This window comes from Wyeomyia smithii, chromosome 2, assembly GCF_029784165.1.
Source record: "Wyeomyia smithii strain HCP4-BCI-WySm-NY-G18 chromosome 2, ASM2978416v1, whole genome shotgun sequence".
NCBI lineage: Eukaryota > Metazoa > Arthropoda > Insecta > Diptera > Culicidae > Wyeomyia > Wyeomyia smithii.
Window position 1 is genome coordinate 85,808,921 of NC_073695.1, and position 22,346 is coordinate 85,831,266.

General features: G+C 38.3%; 2 protein-coding genes across 11 annotated transcripts in view; one reads left to right on the forward strand and one right to left on the reverse strand.

Moving 5' to 3' along the window:
• Positions 1 to 1,911: 1,911 nt before the first annotated feature.
• On the forward strand, positions 1,912 to 19,486 carry LOC129725833 (GATOR complex protein Iml1). 8 transcript variants are annotated; one of them, XM_055682130.1, is made up of 14 exons: positions 1,912 to 2,134; positions 2,186 to 2,314; positions 2,382 to 4,135; positions 4,199 to 4,409; positions 4,571 to 4,699; positions 5,401 to 5,421; positions 7,328 to 7,545; positions 7,613 to 7,830; positions 7,894 to 8,068; positions 8,134 to 8,340; positions 8,642 to 8,716; positions 10,648 to 10,745; positions 10,897 to 11,268; positions 18,129 to 19,486. In XM_055682130.1, exons 2-14 carry the CDS (start codon positions 2,269 to 2,271, stop codon positions 19,285 to 19,287), a joined length of 4,683 nt encoding a protein of 1,560 aa, XP_055538105.1. In that variant the 5' UTR covers positions 1,912 to 2,134; positions 2,186 to 2,268; the 3' UTR covers positions 19,288 to 19,486. The 8 variants fall into 8 exon arrangements, with proteins under 8 accessions (XP_055538105.1, XP_055538109.1, XP_055538103.1 ...); XM_055682129.1 differs by having other exon boundaries at positions 1,915 to 2,023; positions 2,098 to 2,314; XM_055682134.1 differs by lacking the exon at positions 10,648 to 10,745 and adding an exon at positions 9,066 to 9,133 and having other exon boundaries at positions 1,912 to 2,314.
• LOC129725834 (sodium/potassium-transporting ATPase subunit beta-1-interacting protein) overlaps positions 19,324 to 22,346 on the reverse strand; it is a 72,598-nt gene continuing 69,575 nt past the window's right edge. The window contains exon 7 of one of the 3 annotated variants that reach the window (XM_055682138.1): positions 19,324 to 21,818. In XM_055682138.1, coding sequence (XP_055538113.1) covers positions 20,770 to 21,818 — 1,049 coding nt within the window. In that variant the 3' untranslated portion in view covers positions 19,324 to 20,769. The remainder of the gene's footprint in view (positions 21,819 to 22,346) is intronic. The other 2 variants (XM_055682139.1, XM_055682140.1) reach the window with 2 other exon arrangements.

A 22,346-nucleotide genomic window follows, 5' to 3' on the forward strand; every position in this document is an offset into this window, starting at 1 on the left:
CAGAATAGTATAAGAAGTATTCGTGCCTTTCAAGAGATAAGCAGCGAGATTTGTTTTTATCATCAATCTACCAAAACGAAGTACATGGTGACTAAGAGCGTGGAAGTTCGTCGAGCCTTGGTACTGAAATGGTGTTATGAAGTCGATGAATTTGTGAACCTTGTACTTTTGTAACGTACAATAACGCTGTCTGTTAGTTGCGAAATGAATAGGCGACTAGTAACCGTAAGCATAACCTTTCACGGTTTACATGGCCAGCTGAGATCCCACAGCCTGCATGTATTCGATATTGTTTTATAGGGTCTACTACGAAAGGCTGAAACTCAAAAGGCTGAAACACGAAAGGCTGAAATCACGAAAGGCTTAATCACGAAAAGCTGAAAAATCATAAGGCTGAAATTCACAAAGTTCATTTCTAAAAGAACATTCGCGGCCTACGTGCACGCAGCTCATTTTGACGTTTTCTGTAGGTCAGAGAATTTTCAATCGTAGTAACGGAGTTGAAAATATAACAACGTCGTAACGTAGCCTGGCAACTTCAACAAACAATGGGCGTTTTGCTATTTAAATTTCGCCGCGCGCATGCGCGGATCCAAATAAACAAAGGTGTTTTTTGAAGTTGCTATGCTACGTTGCAAAATTTTTATGTTTTTCACTCCGTTACTGCGATTGAAAATTACCCGACCTACAGAAAACGTCGAAATGGGTTGCGTGCACTGTCCGCCATTACCGCTCGTGGAAAGCTGGATAGAGGTGATTTCTGCGGGGGGGCTGCCCCCCGCAGTGGCCGGCGCTTCCGACGGCGGGTCGCCGGCGCACACTCGCGGCCTTCGGCCGTCTCGCCCTGAATCATCTAGAAAACGTGTACAAGAGTCAAGTGTGTATAAATTCAGATGTTGCCGAAAATTAATTTTCCATTGCACAAACCAATTAATACTCAAACATTGAACTCTGTCACCTTATAAAGGTTTGTTATCCATGTGTCCGAATTTTTCAACGATTATGATTCAAGTTACAAAAGTTTCAGCCTTTCGTTCATTCAGCCTTTTGTGGTTTCAGCCTTTTGTGCATTCAGCCTTTCGTTATGAAACATACTTTTCAGCCTTTCGAGTTTCAGCCTTTCGGCTTTCAGCCTTTCGTTACTAACCCGTTTTATATATTGTACAATCGTGTCGATAACTCAATATGGGAAAACCGGCGTTCCTTTAAAATATGTAATAATAACGTATAGTTCTTTTATTTGATATTTTATGCAGTATTTAGTATTTTATTGCCCTACAAAAAAAAACCACAAGTGAAACATCAAGGGACTTGGAAATATGATTCTTTCTGCCATATAGCCAATTTCAGCCTTTTATATGTTGTAGGTAGTCCGTAACTACTTTCCAATGTCGCTTCATTAATGTAGCTACACTGATTAATTAGTGTAGCTAGGTTTTAGGTTTTTGAGCTACAAAGGAAATTTTTCTGCCACGTATAGTACGCGAATGAATCAAAATGTCAAAAACAAGTGCTGTCAAATCCCGCATAATCAATAATCATAAACGGATGATAATCCATATGGTTCAACGATAACCCATACAGTTGTGACTAATTCCGAACTAGATGTTTGGCACGTTTTAAAGTTATTGATTATGCGGGAATGCCAGATCAAAAGTTTTTTTTTTTAAACGGACGACTTAGAAAGATAACTCGATACAGCAGAACCAATATTTTGTGAAATTCGCAGATTGGGTATATTCGGTTTGTGCATCAGTTAACTAACTGAATGGCAGCTTACTATTTTTTCCAAATAGATCATTTCTAGCGGATTAAATGAATCTATTTTACCAGATGCCGAAGACATCATAACACGTAATCCGATGAAGTTGGTCAAACAATCAAATTTTTTAATGGGTGGTGAATTCAACCCTGCGAATGAAAACACGTCAAAAACAGCTGATTTTCCGGCAGGCTGTTATCGTTCCGTACGGTTTAAATACACTCAATTTTTGTTTAAATTCCATGAAATATGCAATCAAAAGTATGTTTATGTAAAGCGAAAGTGATTAAAAGTTTTATTGATAATCATTCACTAATCGTGATATCTGTTGTCAGGGCATAACGTGATATTGAAAAATCACTAACAAAAAAAGTAAACAGAAACTGCTGATAATGTATGAGTGATAATAATTTCTGAAAATAGCTCCAGAATCAGCTCATCTTTGGTCGTAAGCTCATTTGTCATTTGAATTCGTAAGTTCGGGGTCATTCTAACTGGAAATAAACATGAAAAAGCTCTTCAAAATAATTACGCATCAGAGGAGTTTTCACTGTAAGTATTCATTCGCAAGGTACGTACCTACTTATCACTTTAAATAATTATCAATCGTTATTTGTAGCCGAAGATCTGCTGCTTAATTCGAAGGACCATCCTGAATTGAAACTGAAGGATATTGTAGAGATCTACCATCCGGGCGATGATAGCATTCGTTTACTGCTGCAGGTAACTTGCCTGACGGAGGATGTGATGAATCGAGAAACCATTAGTGTCGAGTCGAATATTGCTGTGGCTTTCAATTTAAAATCCTACAAAGACGTCTTTATGCAAAAAATGAATCCTTGCGATGTGGCTTTGGATTCGGTTGAAATAACCTTCAAAGATCAGTACATGGGTCGGTCGGAGATGTGGCGGTTGAAAACCTATTTGACCGATACGTGCGTTTACTTGAACAAGAAAATCGAATACTGCGACGGTTGCATTCGTTGTCAGGTTTACGAAATGTGGTCCCAAGGAGATCGTGTCGCCTGTGGAGTGATTAATGAGGACACTAAGGTAGTGTTTAGAAGCAACACATCAATGGTTTATTTGTTTATTCAGATGTCATCGGAAATGTGGGATTTTGATATACACGGAGATTTGTACTTTGAAAAGGCTGTAAATGGCTTTTTGGCGGATTTATATACCAAATGGAAGAAGTTAGGAAGCAACCATGAAGTAACAATCGTCATGTTCTCTAGAACGTTTTATGCAGCTAAAAGCTTGGATGAATTTCCGCTGCACATGCGGGAATGTTTACAAATGGACTATAAGGGGAGATTTTATGAAGATTTCTACAGAGTAGCCATTCAGAATGAGCGATGCGATGACTGGAGCTCTACTTTGGTGCAATTGAGACGTTTGTTCACCGGGTATCGTGACGTTGTTCTCAATTATCATGCACGTCCAGGACTTGAAGTTAAAATTCCCAATGCAACAAATTCCACTGCCGCACAAGGAAACTTTCTCGAAGTACTAAACATTTCCCTCAACGTGTTCGAAAAACATTATCTGGATCGCAGTTTTGATCGGACCGGGCAATTATCGGTTGTGATTACCCCTGGTGTTGGTGTGTTTGAAGTTGATAGAGAACTAACGAACATTACTAAACAACGAATCATCGATAACGGAGTCGGAAGTGACTTGGTTTGTGTTGGGGAGCAACCATTGCATGCTGTACCACTGTTAAAGTTTCATAATAAGGATAGCTTAACATCGATAGATGATTATTCCATGCCTCACTGGATCAATCTTAGTTTTTATTCTACAAATAAAAAAGTCGCGTATTCAACTTTTATCCCGAGAATCAAACCACCACCACTGTCATCAGGAGCGGCTTCTCAGAACTTTTCGGATGATTTTAAGATCAAACTCTCGAAAAAGGATAATAAGAACGAATACATACATAACTGCCTTTTTGATTATGATGCTTACGACGATCAAATATTTCAAATGCCAACTGCTCATGGAACCTGCTCGCTACAGCGTGTTGCACGAACTAAGAAAACCTCCGTTCCCAGTTTAGACGGATTCGGTATGTATAATAACAATCGTGAATGGGACAGTTTATCATCCCCATCGGATTTGCGTAGAAAAATGTCTGATCCAGATATACATCACAACACTTGTAACATGCTAAATTCAAGTGTAACTTCGAATAATAGTTCGATGAGTACGATGGAAAAGGTGAGTGGAAAGAGTATGAACCGTAGTTTTGGATCCTCGACTGGACCGATTGTACGCACTGGGCGAGCCTTAATCAACCCATTTGATCCCTCGCATGTGACAATCAAACTAACATCGAACAGACGCCGTTGGACTCACATCTTTCCAAAGGTTTGTATCATCTGAATTAACACATTATAGAATTAATTCAAGAATAAACACACATATTTTCAGGGACCTCAAGGTGTGTTGATTCAGCAGCACCATTACCAGGCCGTTCCCACTACGAACAAGGTAATGAATTACACTGCCATTGATTTGGACTCCAGTAGCGAGTATGCTCACACATCTACCTGCACATGGGGTCGGGGACGGCACGGTAGTGTTGCCTCGAGTGACAGCCAGTTGAATGAGGAGGATTTGAAATGGATTGCCGAGAATCAAGGTAACTGATATTGCCAGGATGTTTTTCGTAAAGAAATTATTTATTGCGACGAGTGTTAATTTTTGTGTATTTTCACGTTTTAATAACATTCCGACATTGACGGACTATTAGGAAGTCGAGTTAAAATTATAATACATACATGCAAAATTTATTTTTTTCAGGGTTCCGCAAGAAGTCTGGTATTCTGCATTCGGCGGCTGGACCGACTGTCACGGTCACCCCTTCCAAAAGCCTCACACTGTTGTGGGGCGTAACCGGTGAACAAGAATGGACTCCATCGCTCACCACAGGTATATTCGGAGAAGTTCCCTGGTGTGCCCTCCGATTTTTGTCTTACGTTTAATTTCAGATTGCCATAAGTAATGTTTGTTTTTATTTTGTTTTAATTTTCATAATCGAATTACATTTTGCCCATCAATTAATATTTACCTCTCTAGAATAATTAACGAAAATAATATTTATTTTTATGTTTCATGTGCTTTCATCGTTCCATTCATCGATCTGACTGATTCAATGAAATGTGATGTTTATTTTTTTAAATTTTATTGTTACTTTCCATCATAATTAACAAACGCGTACTCAAAACATGTGACTCGCACAATTACGTGACTGAAAAAAAAATGTGGATCATCTCCAAACAACACTTGTCTGTGGATCACATATTTGTATGACAACTGATGTTTGAACAATCGGGGAAAAACATCAACAACTTTACAACTGGCGCTCCCTATTCAACGATCGGAAACAACCGTTTTTCACCACATGGGTCTCAACGGTGGTTTAAATATTCAATCGAATGCCATACGCTGATGTCGCTGCTATCACCTGCTGCTATCATTCCGTACTACACCAACTTTTCGCTACCACACGTGTTCTTCTTCCTTTTCTTCAATCAACAAAAAAAAAAACAACATAATCAATTTACTACATGTGCTACAAATCCAACCGTAACTACTTGAATGTCGTTTCTCCGTGAGAATTCCGTGCATAGCAGCTGGAAGAGTGATTATAGGTTTGACATTTGTCACTTATTTATTCTAAGAGCAAAATTGAATTCCGATACGCTAGTTTGTGAATATTTGTTTCCTGTGCTTCTATATGTTTTTCCTTATTTTACGTTGATGGCTTTTGTGATTTTTTTATTTTTGTATCCTAGGTCTGTGTATAACTCTCTAAGTACCCACCTATCTTTCTATTTGTCTGTTTTAAATTTCTGTTTGACAATTAGCCGTTGGTATTCACCAAAGTTCATAATATATATTTATTATTCTCATTGTGTTGCTGTAGATTTGTGCTCTTCTCAGTTGTGCCTTCCGTACGCAATTTGATAGTAAACAGTGACTAACACTCTTATTTTGAATTGCTTAGTATCGTATTTTCGATCGATTTATTCAAATGCGTATTTAAAGTATTGGGTTTAGCTCAGTTCGTTCGATTGAAAATACGACTGAATTGCGCCGCACACCTAAACGATTTTTTAACCCACATTTTATTTCAACAATCCGAGGAATAGTGTTTAGATACTGGACAAAATATTGTCTGAAAGTAAGGCTGTTGATTATTGTTGTCTTTCTCTTATTTAGATTACGAAGAGGAAACAATAAGTCGATTAGAAAGGTTAGTGACTTTCAAATGTGTTCAGTTTGATAATCACATGACCGAAAAACAGTAATCTGAAATGCTGGACATAACAGCTGGGAATCTTATTAGTTTAAGACTCAGTTCTATGTTACATAGAAAGTTTTATCCATTTTCGTGAATTTTTGTTTGATTTATTTGTCAGTAATCAATTTTTGTCAAAGTAATTCAAGGCACGCTTGTAAAGAGAAAGAGAAGCTTGTGGAACTATACTTGTTTGAAAACTCAAAGTTGTTCGAACCTAAATTTGTGATGATCGAAGTGTCTGTATTATTTGCAAGTTTCATTCAAAGGTATTCAGCGATTCCACACAAAAAAGTTCTTTCTTGTTTGCTTCAATCATGCTCAAAATCACTATAGTTGTTCCTGCTGAATAATGTTAGATTCGTATTCGCATGATTGGCCTTCTAGGGTGACACTTTTTGAAATAAAGTGTTTCAAAAAGTTTACTTTTATTTATGAAGAAAAAAAAAGTTTACTTTTTTTTCAGAATTTTCAATTTTCATTTTTTTTTATTCTGCGTTAAATTTTAAAACACACTCTATTAAAATTTATCGGTATAATTTGAATTTCAACTAAGTGCCAGAAATATGCAAGTAATATTGCATCACAAGAAGTAAAATGAAGAATTTCGAATGTTTTTTCTACGTCATTAAGAACCGAAAATATGTTTGTCCATGGTGACAAAAATATTCGTTGTGCTATGCAAAGAGGAATATGATTTTTACCTAAGATTGTATCGAAATGGAAGTGAGTGTGGAAACCAAAGAATTCAATATAAACTTCTATTAAACGTCTCAGTTATACGTTGGCGAGTCCAAAAAAATGCATGCGTTTTTTTTGCATTCATTGCTAACGTGCGTGCATTTAACCCATCAACTAAGCTGCATTTATTATTTCGACTAAAGATTCTGTGAAACGTTTTAGTAGGTATGTGTTCTAACATAAATATTTTTCACCATATGATGTTTGCCACAACGTCCACTAACAATTTGTATTGGTACTCAATTGCTCGATTATAACATTATTGGCTGCTTGGTAATCGGGATGTGTACTTATCTGCTGGTAAAATCTAATGACAGTAGAGTGTTAGTACTAGATAGCATAGTGCATGAAATTGAGCATGGGCATGTAAGACCGACAGCAAGGTCTAGCAACTTATAAACAGAGTTTCTCAAAGTGATATTTTGAGTAATATACCTAACTAAGCTTAGTTTTTCCGTCGTAGCATCAAATTTAATATTAAATCATCTATTAACGCTTGTGGTACATTCAACCAGGTGTTGACTGGAAATCATTGACCATTCCGGCGTGTTTGCCAATCACTACGGATTACTTTCCGGATAAACGTTCGCTACACAACGATTACGTCGTATCAGACTACACGCTTTTGCCAGAGGATGTGAATGCCGATTTTGCACAAAATCGCGCCATTTACAAAAATCCACTCTCGACAGATGAAGTTTTCAAAGAACTCGTTTCGCAGCGACTAGCACAGGTATCAAAGAATTATTTTAAACTTTTCAACTGTTCGGATCAATAACGCTCACTATTTAATTTTTTAGGGCTTCCAACTGATTGTCTTACCAGAATCACCATCGCCAAATCCACAGCAAGCGCCATGCTGCGGAGGTCAACTACAAAGTTTTTATCAGCATAGCTCTGTTCTGAGGATAGCAGCGCCGCAAGAGCCATCGCAAGAATATCTGCTGTCTATAGGTCGTATTTTCCACAAAATTTCCCTTGGTGGTTCAATTATCACAGTTACTCGGTATCGGCCAAGGTATTACCTTAAATAAATATTTATTTTCAATTATTCGTTACGTAATTTTATTTAATATTGCAGGCATCCGTACCCACCAATTAACGTAGATTACAGGTATCGATTCCATGCCCCTCAACATGATACTTACGAAGTTTCAGGAGTTAATTTTACCACCGAAAAGTTGGAGAACTTTAACTGGAACTACATGGATCATTACATCTGTACTCGCGGGGATACAGACTTTCCCTTGCTTGAGGTTGGAGCGTTGAACATAAAAATGACTTCACTTAATCCACGTGTATATCATATCTTTATTCACAGAATATGAAATACTGGCGCTATCGAATGTATCTACTGCCGAAGGATGATCCGGCGATGAAGAAAATATTGGAAGGCAACACAAAGCGATGCGATATCTACACGGAGGATAAACCGATCCAGTCGGAAAAACATATCTGCAACGAGTTCATTCGATTCGTGGAATCACATTTGAACAAAATCAGAAAAGCTTCTATTAAAAAACCGAGGGTAAGAGTTGTGGAATGTTCAATCTAACGTTGAAATTAATTTTCAGGAACGTGTGCAAATAATTGCGACGATTTGCTATCCAAGCGATTTTCTGTTGTGAAACTAATTTTTATTGACAGTAACAATTATGTATTGCAGCCTATAACAGTGATCGAAAGGCCGTAGTGCGAAGTAGCTCTTCCTTTCTTTATGTCATGTTCTTTCAGATCATCTTTTCTTTTTGCTACATCATTACTACTTTCCGACTCGTGTGTTATTTAAACCTGTTCGTAAAAAAACCCCACGCGGTATCTATTTTCAGGGAAGTCCGCTCCAGTCTCACCTGACTAGAAGAAGGCACAGCACCAGTATTCTGTCCCGGCCTCCACCGAATCAGGTGTGCATTTACCACTGCCATCATTTTCACCCTGCGATCCCCTACTGTTTTGTTTCATTACATTCTCTATCTTCTCCCGCAAATTTCCTAGCGCTCTGTTCTAGAAGCTTTTTTTGTTTAAACCTGGTGGAGGGTTTTATGTTCCTAGCTATAAGATTCCGATGAGGTCGAAAACCAAAATAGATTTTCTTTCGTTTTGAGGTTTTTTCCTTTGAAAACAGGTAGTTTGGAGATCTATGGTTTTTCCCTAGTTTTTATTATTTTCTGCCACCACATTTGCTTCGAAGTACGCTGTGATATTTTTACGATTGGAGTTTAATACCATGTGTGTACAACTTTCCTTCACTAGGTTTCACAAACGCAGCCCTATAGAGAACGAGTTGGAAGCAATCGGTTACCGGAGAAACCCCGATTAAGGTTTATACTTTATCCAGATTCAGTTTCTAATAATTGTTATGGCTTTGCGCTAGATTGTGGCATTCACGTTTGATGTGGTTATTTTGTACCATAGGCTCTGGCACAGTATGTTTTTCGCTTGTATTATATTAGTTTAATATGTTGAATGTTTTCTAGAGGTTCAGAACAACGCTTCAAGTAACGTAAGTAGCACTGGAATGGGTGGTATGGTATTGCAAATCAAAACTATTTAACTGAACTTTTGATCGTTAAAAATTTGTCACTAAAAACGATTTACCGCTATCGATTTTCCGTTTGTTGTTTACAATATTGGCTACTTGTTTGTTGTCTGTAGCGCATTTCCAATAGGTATTTTATGAAATCAAGACTCCTAGCGTTAAAACAGGAAACGGGTGCACTAGGAAACGGTAAAATGGTGAACAGCATTGGAAAAAATGTAGCTATAAGCAACTCGATTTAATCCACCCAATGGTAGAAAACTGTTCTTGTTTTACTATCAAAAACTCTAGTATCGAGGTGCCTGGAGCCTGAAATCTCGGACAAAAAAAAAAAAAGATTCACAAACACTCGGAAAAGTTAGGGACTTTTTTTAGGAAAATCAGGGAATTGGCCTTTTCGAGAATCAAATAATTCAAAATCTTTCGGCGTGATTGGTTCACTCAACATATTTTTGAAAACAATCTGGATATCTGGACTTAATTATGTGAAAAAAGGATCTACACTTTTGTGTGCAAGAAATATCTTTCCTCCGTATGAATTTACGTGTAGGGTAGAGGTGTTTTTGAATACACTTTTTAATTCCAAAATTCAAACTCGCTCATCAGTATCATTTCAAAAGGAACTCAAAAACTTTAGAATCTCAACTATTTCGGTTTTTAACAGCTATCTCATAAACTGTAAGCATTCAACAATATTTCAGCTAAGAAACTGGATTTATTTGATAGCAGGACAAACAAATTTTTTGCTGTGGAGTCGATTAAATTAGTGTCTTTGTGGACGGTACGGGCATTTATACCATAAAATTTTATTGTTCATTTCATCACAGTGGTCTAGGTAAACTTTTACAAAATTTCAAAAAAACACATAAAACATAATTAGTGTTTTTCCTGTCATTGAACCTTAAATAAATTCTAACTTATTATTACTCCCTTGGCTTGAAACAATCAGAAATAATTAATATAGTTTTTATCATACATGGGCGATCATTGTATGATAAAATATAGAATCATTGTTTCTGATTTATGTTTCTCGGTTGATTCACCTACTTTAATCTTTTACACATCGGAAACCGTGTTAAAACCTCTTTGCTGTTAATAATTGTTCTCTCTGACACTATTTCGCATTCCTAAGGCCGTTTATGTTTCATCAACTAGCTTGTTTGGATGTCTTCCAATCCTATTTATCTATCGCACCTAAATGATTAAAAAAAAAAAAAAACAACATATTTACTCTAATCATTTTTTTATTTTGTATATTATCCTCAACGGCCACATTATCCTCTCTCTTCGTTGCAGTCCGGTGTTTGCGCTAAATTGTATTATAGTGGTAATGGCATTGGTTATAGTGCTAACAATTTGTATCAAGAACGCAATCATATCAGTAATGGTTCCAGGTTAGTCATAGTAATTGGTGTTGACTTGATTGAATTGTTTAAAATTAATGCACTCGAGTTTTTGCTTCGCTTGCTTGCTAATGTGTAGTTTTACGTTGAAAGCCAAATTTGAAACGAAATAAGTAACAATTACTTCCGTTTATCCCCATAGTATACTCACGCGATCGTCTTCCAAAGTGCTTGAGAAAAGCAACGTGCAGACGGCGGGAGCTAATCAAATTAGTTCCTTGGTAGGTAAAACGACGGTCGATGGAATCCCACTGTCGACACTGAACTCTGCGTCGGAGCAAGGACTACCGGAGGATAGTGATGATTTCACATCCGAAAGCAGCAAACTGAAACAGTCGGCAACGTTACAGGAGATCTTCGAGGCGTTCAGGCACCCCGTGCAAGGCGTTGGATTTCTTGGAGCAGTGCAAAGTTTACCATCGTGCACGTTTGTGGCCTACGACGCCATCACTTGGCTGCAAAATCGGATAGAGGGTCCGTGTAACCCATTGGACATTTTGGAGGACATGAGAAAGTGAGTAAAAAAAATCAACAGCAAATAAATTATGTTATACTTATTTACTTACTTCACTTTGTTGGCCATCGGACCGTTTACCGGTCTAAGGCCGAACGAATTAGCGATGTCCAGCTTCTTTTATCTTGGGCAACCGTTCTCCAGTCACCTCGTACACCAGCAGATTGTGCATCCTCTTCCACCGCGCACATCCACCGAGTGCGAGGCTTACCACGGAGTTGACGGCCTCTTCGTGGTTCCCTGCTGAATATAGTTTTGGCGGCTCTCTCGTCAGACATTCTGGCCACATGGCCAGCCCACTGAAGCCTGTTCCGTTGTATTACCTTCACACGGTGTCAAAATTTCGATTATTATCGAATTTTCATGTACCTCTGATTTTTTTTCGCAAAAATGTTGCCAACTGGATAAGAATCAAGGATCGGGAAGTTAAAAAAAATTTCATCGGCGATTTTTTGAAAAATTTGGATTTTAATTTTTTTAGCGCAAATCTACAAAAAAAATCCCTCTGACTTCACTAATGTCAGTCATATTAACATAGTCAGCAACCAGTGCATTTGAGGGTAGTGCTGTGTCATTTAATTTCAAAAAATTAACAATCAAGTCAGTCATTTTACCACAGACAAACAGACGTACAACTCCATACAAAATTCTAAAAAAATGTGGTTCCGATTATTTTGTGCGACACGTACTGGACATATTCCGCAAATGATAAACTTTCAGCCTTTTTGCTGTTTCTGGCAGCACGGCACGCGACTGTCTACTGGGCTCAAAGGTAAAAGGGTAAGGTAAAAGGTAAATGTGCACCACCGCTGCGGCGGGAATATTCCGCGTAATTGAAACTCATTTGAATTGACCGTTATTTTGATCCATGAATATAAATTTCGATTGTTAACGAAGTTTCATGTACCTCTAATTCGTCGTGTCATACCTACCACTTCTTTCGGAGTCGTTTCAATGGCACTGTAAATATTACTAGACAGCCCATTTATGTCTTCCACTCGTTCCTTCTGCTGTTCTACGATCCGTTGATCCAGCTCTCTGGCGTATTCTTCCGCCACGCCATCAGCTTGCAACCGCTGCGTGTTGAAACGCATCTTTCTCTCTGTTCGACAGGACTCCGTGCGTGAATCTTATAAACGACGAGATAATGGTCAGATTAAATGTTTGGTCCCCGAAAAGACCTAACATCAGTAACATACGAAAAGTACCGACCGTCAATCAGTACGTGATCGATTTGGTAGCAGGCTTCTCCATTTGGGTACCTCCAGGTGTGTTTCCGACTATTTAAACATGGAAAAAAGGAGCCATTAGTTGAAAAAAGGAGCCATTAGTTGACGACAGCGCCTTTCAACGAGCGGACGGAAGAACTCCTGCCTCCAAACCTGCGCGTTTGCATCTCTGATGACGACTTTTACGTCGTGTTCTGGACACTCGACATAGCTCGTCGTTTTAACTTTTCATAGAACTCATCTTTGACGTCATTGAATTTGTCGTTTGTCAGTGCGCAGGTGTTGATGAAACTGTAGTTGAAGAATTTGCCCTCAATCCTCAATAAGCATATACGGTCATCTACGGTCTTCCACCGAATGACTCTTTTTTTCTGATTTTTCAACACTACGAAACCGACGCCCCGTCCCGCTGCTTAGATGTGGTACTTGAAAGAAGTGCGTGCAATCGGGTCTAGTGCACGGAATTCCCTTTCTCTGGAATTTGACCACCGAACCTCCGGAATTGTTACGATTTCGACTCCCAGCCGCTGTAGTTCTCGGGCAAGCAAGCCAGCTTGCGCCAGTTCCTTGAGAGATCGGATGTTTCAAGTACCCAATCTCCAATCGTTTACCGTTTTCTGTTTCCGTGTTCGTAGCTTAGGTCTTTGTCGATTGTTTCGTTTCATATTTCTAATTCCGTTATTCGTGGTTAGAAGAGTTTTCGGTATGCTTACCAGAGTCGCGATACCTACATTCTGCTGATGGGGCTGCCATCTTAGCTGGCATGATACATTTCATGTTTCAGCCGCCCGCTCCGGGTCAGACGCTGTTATACGTCGTTCTAACATGGGGATACTGTCGCGTAAGCTCCCCTTTCCCAGTCAGCATACGGCCAAAGTTTTAACCGGTGGTTGGTCCGCTAAGGTTACTCGTATCCCGGTCGGCACCTAGTGAAGGTTAGAATAGGAGTAGCTGGACAGAGATGAGTGACCACATTAGGGTCTCAAGTAAAACGCGCCCAGCCATTTACCAACCAAATTATGTTATTTATTTTTCTAATATGATTGTTTAAATCATGACAAATAAATCGATAATTCAAACAATAGAAAAAAAACATACGGTACTTTGAATTTGTGAATCATGTTCAAAACAATAATGAGTGTCTTTTAATGGCAAATTCATTATACACAAAAACCTGATTCGATACAACGCAAATTGAAAACAAACAAAAAACAAATAAATAAAATATGTTTCTATTGCTTTTTGCTACAAGAGATCCATTTTTTTGTACAACCTCAGATCATAGTAAGGTAAAAAGTAGAAAGGTGGTATCCAAGACACGACCGCATGACGTTGGACTACGGTATTTTTATATTCCATTGAAACAAATTAAATAGTGGATGGAATTGTAACCCTAGTATTTTCTGCATTTTTATCTAACAGTGAACTTCTAAATGCTGAGACGTTAGAGCGTTATATATATTAATATATACTAAAATCTTTTAGTGGATCTTTTATTGTTAGCGCTGTCACGTCAGAAAAACCTTCGTTCGTAGCTGCACTACCAAGATAATCATTTAATTTAGCGAATTGGCAAAAATTATCCTATCTTAACAAAAAGCAAACTCAACGAAACTGTCTGAAATTGGAGACCAGAAGATTGGAAATCGTTTGACATTAAACCGACAGAACTAAGGTTAGGTTAGCTCCAGCCCAGCATATAGCTTCATGTATTTCAAGAAATTGCGTTTATTTCAATGACTTAAAAAAGCAAGAACTCAGTTATACGCTCTTCGCGTAGTTGTTATCAAGGTTTTGGCAAGTGACAGGAAAATATATTAATTTCTTTAATTGTGATTTAGAGCATGTTTCTAAATGTTTTGTTATTTTTCACGATTTTTACCGATAATATTTTATGGTACTTTTATTTATTTATTTATTGTTGTTTAGTCTTCAGTATAGTAATACAGGACAGATAAATATTATCTATAACTAATTAAATTACGGCTCTCTTAAGCCTGGTTTTACTCATATTCAAATCGAACTTGTGGCTAACTTCATCGAAAAGCGTGATGCAGAAATATAACGGAATATTCTGACCATAAGAAGTTGGTTGAAGTCCGAAGGAATGTCCGATTCCGTAGATCACGATGGGGCACATGATAATTTACCTGTTCAAGCAGATAATTGCAGTCTATTGCGTCAGTAAGGAGGTCGTAAACAAACAATCTTAATCTAATGCTTAATTGTATTAGCTGACACCGGTTCTCCTAAGCTGGGAGGTGTAAAGGATCCCGTGCCCACACTGTAGAGCAGTAGAGTGTTTCATGGCGTTGATTTCTTCGAAGTTAGAGACGTTTCGTTTAGGAAAATTAAGTATAGCGTATGCTTTGGATGTGATAGTGTTGACATGCTCGTTGAATCGAAACTTGCTGTCGATTGAGACTCCCAGTTCCTTAATAGAATCGCATCGCTTCAAGTTGCTTTCGTTAATTCTGTACGTAAAATTTTGTGGGTTGCGAAGTCGGCTGAATGTAATAATGTTGCATTTGTTCTCGTTAACTTCCATACCGTTTACTAGGCACCAATACAAAAGGTTATCTACATCACGCTGCAGAGCATCACGGTCAGAGGCTGATAAAATAGTGCGAAAAATTTCAAGGTCTTCAGTGAACAATAATTTCTCGGAGGCAATGCAGTCACAAATATCATTCACAAAGAGTACGAAGATTAGCGTTCCTAATATGCTTCCTTGGGGTATTCCAGAAGGTATGGAAAAGCAATAGGATGGGCTTCCCAGAACATTGACGGAAGTCGTTCGACCTTTCAGTTATGAAAGCAGCCAATTGGTTATCCATTCGGGTAGACGTTTCATTTTTTCAACAGCTAGCATAAAAATCGTTAAAAATCTGTCCACGTGGTATGTGGATGCCCCCTTATTTAACTTTCTCGATGACAACACACGTCAAACCGTTAGCCAGATTACTGATCATAGCAGGCCTTTTCCAAAATAAAAATGTTGTAATGTTTATTGCGTTGTTCCAATATTTAAAATATATTTTCATATATAAATGTTACTAAAATAAATGTATAAATTTCGTAGACAGATTACACAAGTTAACACGGATTTTCCCCTAGAGCTGAAACTGAAAAAAATGAAAGATTATAACTTTTTAACCATTTCTGTTAATTTTGGTGGTTTGTAACTTTTTTAGAGACTTAAATGAGTTTTCCTGTAAGGCAACGTAAAAGCGACGAACCCGATGAGCAATTACTGTGCAGCACTTTGCTAGGGGGTCAAAACTCACAGGAATGGTACCAAAAACTGTTCGAATTTAATAATTCGAACACCACTCAACTGGAAAACTTTTCAAATCTCATTTTCTGTTCACAAATGTGGCCTAGGTCTGACATAAGAAATATTCCTGAGTTCCGGTAGGCATGTCAAACCTGCTAATTTTTGGTTGGATTTGGTAATGGGTTACCTGATAAAAATGCTTATTTGCATCATTTGCGTAGATGGCAAAACTATTTCTGGAGCGAATGGTTCGTTAGGATCAGGAATCGGCCAAGAATTCACCGAGAAATGGTTATTTTTCATCTGGAAGTCCTAGGAGAACCATGTAGTAGGGGACATTTACATTTTACATTCAAATATATCGTGCGACATTCTATCTTCAGGATTTTTTATCAGAAATTTTCAAAAAAACACATTTATGAATATAGGATGTATTGGCCACCCGGGGAGCAATCTGGATGCCCCGAAGGAACCTGTAGTAGCGGACATTTACGTCTTTGAACAAAAATATAGCGATTTTTTTTTGCTGGGAAGGTAATAAAATATCATGCGCACCGATTCAGAACAAATAAAAGTTTCGTTCCAATACCGCTAAACGGAGTAGGTTAAAAAAATAGGAAAGAAAATATTAAAAAGTATCCAGCGTGCTCAAAGAGGTCCATGGTGCGGAAAATCGGATGTTCGGACTTCTCAATCCGGCGAGTAATGGCCAACAACTTTATCTACAAGTCGTATGCGCTACGCAGAGGTCAATTCATGAGAGCTGCGACCAAATCAAGGCGATTGCAGAAAACGAGAAAACACTAGTGTCGGTTGAAGCATCTTCATTGTATATTCCCTGCAATCTTTTTGTCTAATGAAAAAAAAATTTCAATGTCCTTGCTAATGCTTGAAAACTTAAGGGGTTATATACCTTTTTGGTCGAGAAAAATGAGGGAAGTTTGAATTTATTTTTAAGTGCATAACACCATTTTCATTGCATCAAAGTGGTATTTTTCTGAAAGTTCAGTTTATCAACAACAAAAAAAAATACTTTCGATTTTAAGATACACCAATTATTACTGGAGTAATGGCCGTTTCCCCGAAACGCTATTTTTTGCAGAGGCTTGCAGTGATCCTGATAGAGACTCAGCGGATCAACCGAAAGCAAAAAACTCATATTATTTCATTAGTTTAGAAGTATTTTGTTTTCAGTGCAAACGGGAACGTTTTTCCCAAAAAATGCACGTTTTAAGTGCAAAAAATTGCATTAAATTTTTTTTTGCGGCAAAATGTAACTGTATGTTTCAAAAAGCGATCGTTCAAGGACCGGCGAATTTAGTAACGAAAATTTTTAAAAAAAAAAGATGAAGGAAATCGATTCAGTACTTTTCCCGCAATCAGGATCACGGCAAAGTCATTTTCCGGAAAAAAACATTCTGAGAAAATCGCGTGTAAAGTTTCAAGTTTAGCATATGCGGCCATAGCGAGGCGCGTTGCAAATCGCTCTAACTTTCTTCCTATTGCTCAGATCTTTATGAAAATTTGTGGAAATGTTCTCAAGATGTTGTATTTGAAGATAATGTAATACAAAGTTTTCCGGTTTTTTGGAAACTAAAAAGGTATATAACCCCTTAATTTATCAGTTTTCTTCATAAACCTAGAGTTTCTTTTCACAAACAAAATAATAATCACGTTATCATGATGATCTAACCAGATTAAGTACTTACTTGGTACTAATCTACGAAAAAAAACTTATTTTCGAAGAGCACATTGAAAATGTTAAATCAAAGGGCATGAAATATATGAAAAGTTCATTAAAAGAAATTTTAAGTTTTGTTTCATGAATTATCTTTTCATTTGAGAAGAACTTTTTTGACCAGCAGAATCTCCTAGAAGGATTTAGAATAAAATGCTGAAAAAGTTTTGGGAACGTCTTCCTTGGTTTGGTACACTCAAATTGCATAGGTTTACTGGTGTCGAAACCCATTTACCGTATCCAAGTTGAGCTGATTTTAATTATAAACGACAAATGCCTAAAAACTTATCAGTTAAATTTCAATTAAAGTTATTTTACTGTAGAAATATTTTTCTCGAATTTCCGTCGGTAGCGCTCTGCTGAATTTTTTTACAACTGTCAGCCTGTATTTTCTATCCGGTATTTGTGATACTTAGAACCCCAAAGTTTATATTGATTTTTGTTCGTTAGACTCCTGCTGTTCACACCTTGTTAAGCTGATTGGTCATGAAACCACTCTATTTATGAAGCTTTTTATTTATTATATTCTATAAAAAATATTTATTTCATTCATCAAACAAATTTAAGTCAAAGAAAACAACTTACCTTTATTCCGAAACACTGTTCCCATTCACAGAGCGCACATGATCTGCCATGCATCCGGAGAGTTCAAAAAACCTGTGATCCCCGGATTTTACCTGTACTACATTCTGATGCAGGATAAGGAATCACGCGAGTACACTCCCCCGCTTGGTGATCTGGATGCATTCGAGAATGAGTGGATGGAGGTGGAATCACAACACCCGGACCTGCAGAGGCCAATCGATGCTGTTGATATAACAATACCGGCATTTTTACGTGAATCCATTGATTTGAATGAGGAATTTATGGACGCTCCCCTCTACAAACAGACGCACCTGGATATCGACATAAACAACAAATCCGATCGAACCGAGTGGGGCCACGCGCGGTATCACCAGAAAATGATTCCTGGTCACGCGTACGAGATTGTTGTTCAATGGATAACCGCTTCTGGGCCAATTGTTTGCGATTTGATCAGTGGTTGGTCTCGGCGCGCTCAAGGCTGTGGCTTTCAGTTGGTTTCGATTCCGGCAGATCCTTTGGCGGAACCATTCACGGAAAAAAGTGATCCCCTGCGAGGCCCCATTTTTGTCCCTCTAGACATCGAATGTTTGAAACAGCATCGAAGCTTTCTGTTCGAGGAATTCAGGAAAGAAACGTGGTCAAAGCGGTTGCTACTGTTCCAGGAAGCGATTGTTGCTCGTTTCGGATTTATGCGTTGTGCTGTTGAAACTAAAACCGGATCAAATCAGGCGTCGTTGGACTATCAGTACGTGCACTGCAGTGGGCATATGTTCATTTTAGTACCTAACCCAAATCATGGGCTGAAATGCCGCCAAAGGCTTGCGTCCGGTGGAAGCACAATGAAAAAACCAACCAATTTTGTCAATCGCTATTCAGCGTCCTACGAATCACAAATGCAGAACAATATTTCTTCAGCCGCACACGAGGCCTACATAACGCGACACGTAACGGGTGGAAAAAACAAGGACGACTTTGAAGTCGTCCGTCGTACCGGCTTTTTGTGGTCGTGGAATCATATGATTCCTAACAAAAAGTGGAAATCGTTAGCCATTGCACAATCGGAAGAGCTGTTCCAGCTTCGAATGCTGAGGGATTTCAAGGACTTTTGTTCCAACAAAGAGGAGCGCCTGCTGAACTTCTGGGAGGAGTGCTGGGAGGCGAAGGTAAAATCTTCGATTGGACGTACGTAGGAAAAATGCGTGTTACGGGCGGTGATATCGTGTAAGTAGATAAAGACATTTTGTTATTTTCTCTGTCGAATTTCATTCTCACGAGCAGGTTTATTGTTTGTACAAATTGTTAAAGTGCAGTTCTACAGTTTAAGTTTGTTTCTAAACCGCTCTTTTGATTTTTTTTTATACGGAAAATATATAAAGCTTTGTATGAACATTACAGCTCTCGAGCCGGTAAAATATCTCTAAAATAGAAATTGAAGGAATTTCCGTATTTCCGATTGAAACCAATTCACTCACACAGTCTTAAACTCAAGTAAATTAGAAGGCTCCCTCTAGTGAAGATACGATTGCTTGTAGCTCCGTAAATCTTTCCTATTCTATTGTAAAACATTTCACACTATTTTGTCAGCTAATTAAAAAAACTTATTGTTAATTCTAGATATTTATCAATCGATGTTTTACCTAATCATGCATACTTTCTGAAGCTTTGGTATCACAAAGATGTTCGGCTTTTTCAAATCACAATATGTTGAGTTATTGTGTTTTTTTTACGACAATCATTCAGAGTTTGAATTTCCTTGGCTTGAATATAAATTATTCAGCAAGCACAGAATCGAACAAATTTTTGTTGTAGTTTAAATAAAATCATACCGTTTGTTTATGTGTCAGAACTACGATTTATAGTTTTCTGATAAACAGATCCGAAAATCACTTACCCACAGCGTTGCTACATGTACCGATTTTTTTGAACGAGTGAAGATTTTATTATATTTTTAGTACAGAATTTGTAAGGTATGGATTTTGACAAAATAAACATTATCGTTTTTTTACTCCAAGAATAAGCAGATCAGTGTGCAGAAGTACAAATGAAAGGAATTTGGGCTCAAATGTAGAAGTGACAATACTGTTTACAACTCCAAGACATGCACCAAGTTGATGCTGGACTTCTTTTGCCCTTTTTTCGTTTTAGTAGGTTACGCAAGGAAAAAAAATTAAAAGATTTATCACATTCGTTCCAGGATACATGATGTCTATTTATTTATCTAACTTCGTCAGCAAATGAACTTTCCATGAAGTTACAATGGTAATTTCCCAAAAGATTAAATTTTTATCTAGAATTGAATACGAAAGCTGAGCAGTGGAAATTATAAATACATGTAGTAGCTAGTACAGTGAAAGAACTAGTTTAACAGCCAAAAGAGAATATCAAAATAGAAACCATATATCCCAAAAACCGGTATTAATCACTTAAAATGTTTATCTACAAAGCGGATTGTTGGGTTTTGTTCTGCCAATCGGCTGTTCAATTCACAGTGCAAAAGTTTCACTATCTACACTTAGCTCTTACGTTAGGACGGATTTATGCACTATATGTATTGTTAAATAATAGTATACTCTAAAAAGCCCCCTTTGTAAGCCTTTAAGTAGATTTTGATCCAGTCGTTTTTTTTTATTTGATAGAAACACTCTAACCGATCTCCAGTTCTTTTCGCTTATTTACATAGTGGTCTCGGAGTCCGGCGGCGTGTGATAGTTGAGATTGTAGGCCGGTGGTCCACTGTTGAGGAACTGCATCGCGCGAAGACTCTCTCGCGAAACGGATCTCCGATGGGGCAGTTGTGGGACCGATAACGAATCACCGATCGGAAGAACCTGTTGCTGCTTTTGTTGTTGTTGTTGTGATTGTTGTTGCTGCGTGTTCATCTGCTGCTGCTGTTGATTAGTTAGACTTGCAAATACATTTTCCGCCGTGGAACCGCCAGGTTGGGCTATGTTGAGGTTACCTCCTGCAGTGGCGTAGGAGCTTAAGGGTCTCGTCCCGTGAAAGTTAGAATAGCTGGATCGTACCGAAGGAGGCCGGTTGTTTGTGTAGTAATCGTCGTTCAGTTCAGGGCTGTGGTTTAGGTTTGAGGTTGAATGTTGATAGGTCGGATTGGAGTGACCACCGGGATTCGCTGATGCCCAAGAGGTCTGCTGTTGTAGCAGGGGTGATGAGGAATTCATGTTATAATAGATGGGATCAATCGGACTGCCATCCGGTAAGGTTGGGGTGTGGGTGTTGTGTCTTGGGGGGTGATTAAAAGTGTTGAGATTGTTAGGCCCCATTTTACTAAAATTGTTTAACATCGATGCTGTGCTTTGACTTATGATGTAGTCATTGTTTAGAGATTTCAGGTTAGATTCCGTCAGTTCCGAATTTTTGTTGTGCACAAACTGCGGAAAGGTTTTAGTGAGCGTCATCGTTCCGGCGCTCTGTTGATTCATCAACTTAGTTACCGGATTCTGGTGGATTTTTCGGCGCGAATTTCTCGCGCTGTTTCTCGTGTTGGAGTGACTCCGTCGGCTGGTTGTACTCTGACGGTTCGTAGTACCTCGTTGCATCACAGATCGCCGCTTGACACGGCGTGGGGTCATCGGTTTAGGGCTAAGCGATGGACCCCGGAGATCATCGTCGTCGTGGGCTCCCCGGATCGCGTCCACCGGTCGACTGAACTCGATCGAGTAGAGCGATTGACGGTGTTTGGACTTTTTGCTATTCCTGTTGGCTGTAGACGGTCGACGTTGTCGCAATTCCGGAAAAGAGATGGAGATCAGGGAGAACAAAAAAACAGGGGGACAGAAAGAAAATTGCCGCATTAGTGTTTAGGATTTGATTATTTACAAATTGCACATGCAGTCGAGCGTGACATTTGAAGAACGGTTCGTTTATCTCGTAATCCAGAAGCTAATGTCAATAGATTAATTATTCTACAATAAATAAAAAGTCACGAATAAATTTTATTTTCGATTGTATTTTCTAGTGCAATCTGATTTTGTGATTGAGTCGCTAGTTATTTCTTAATAAAAAATCGAAACTCATTCCAATAGAGTTTGTGTTATTTCTTCTGAAATTCAAACTTTCATAGCGCTTCTTTCAAACAAAATGATAATTAATGAATTAAGAGAGATTCGAAAGGTTATGAGGTTGTTCACCTTCTTATGAAGCAACTCAATGCGTGTGTGTCCCATCGTAGGAGTTAAACTGGGTCTACTAAACTTAATAGATAGCGATAAGCAAAGAATTATTGCATCAA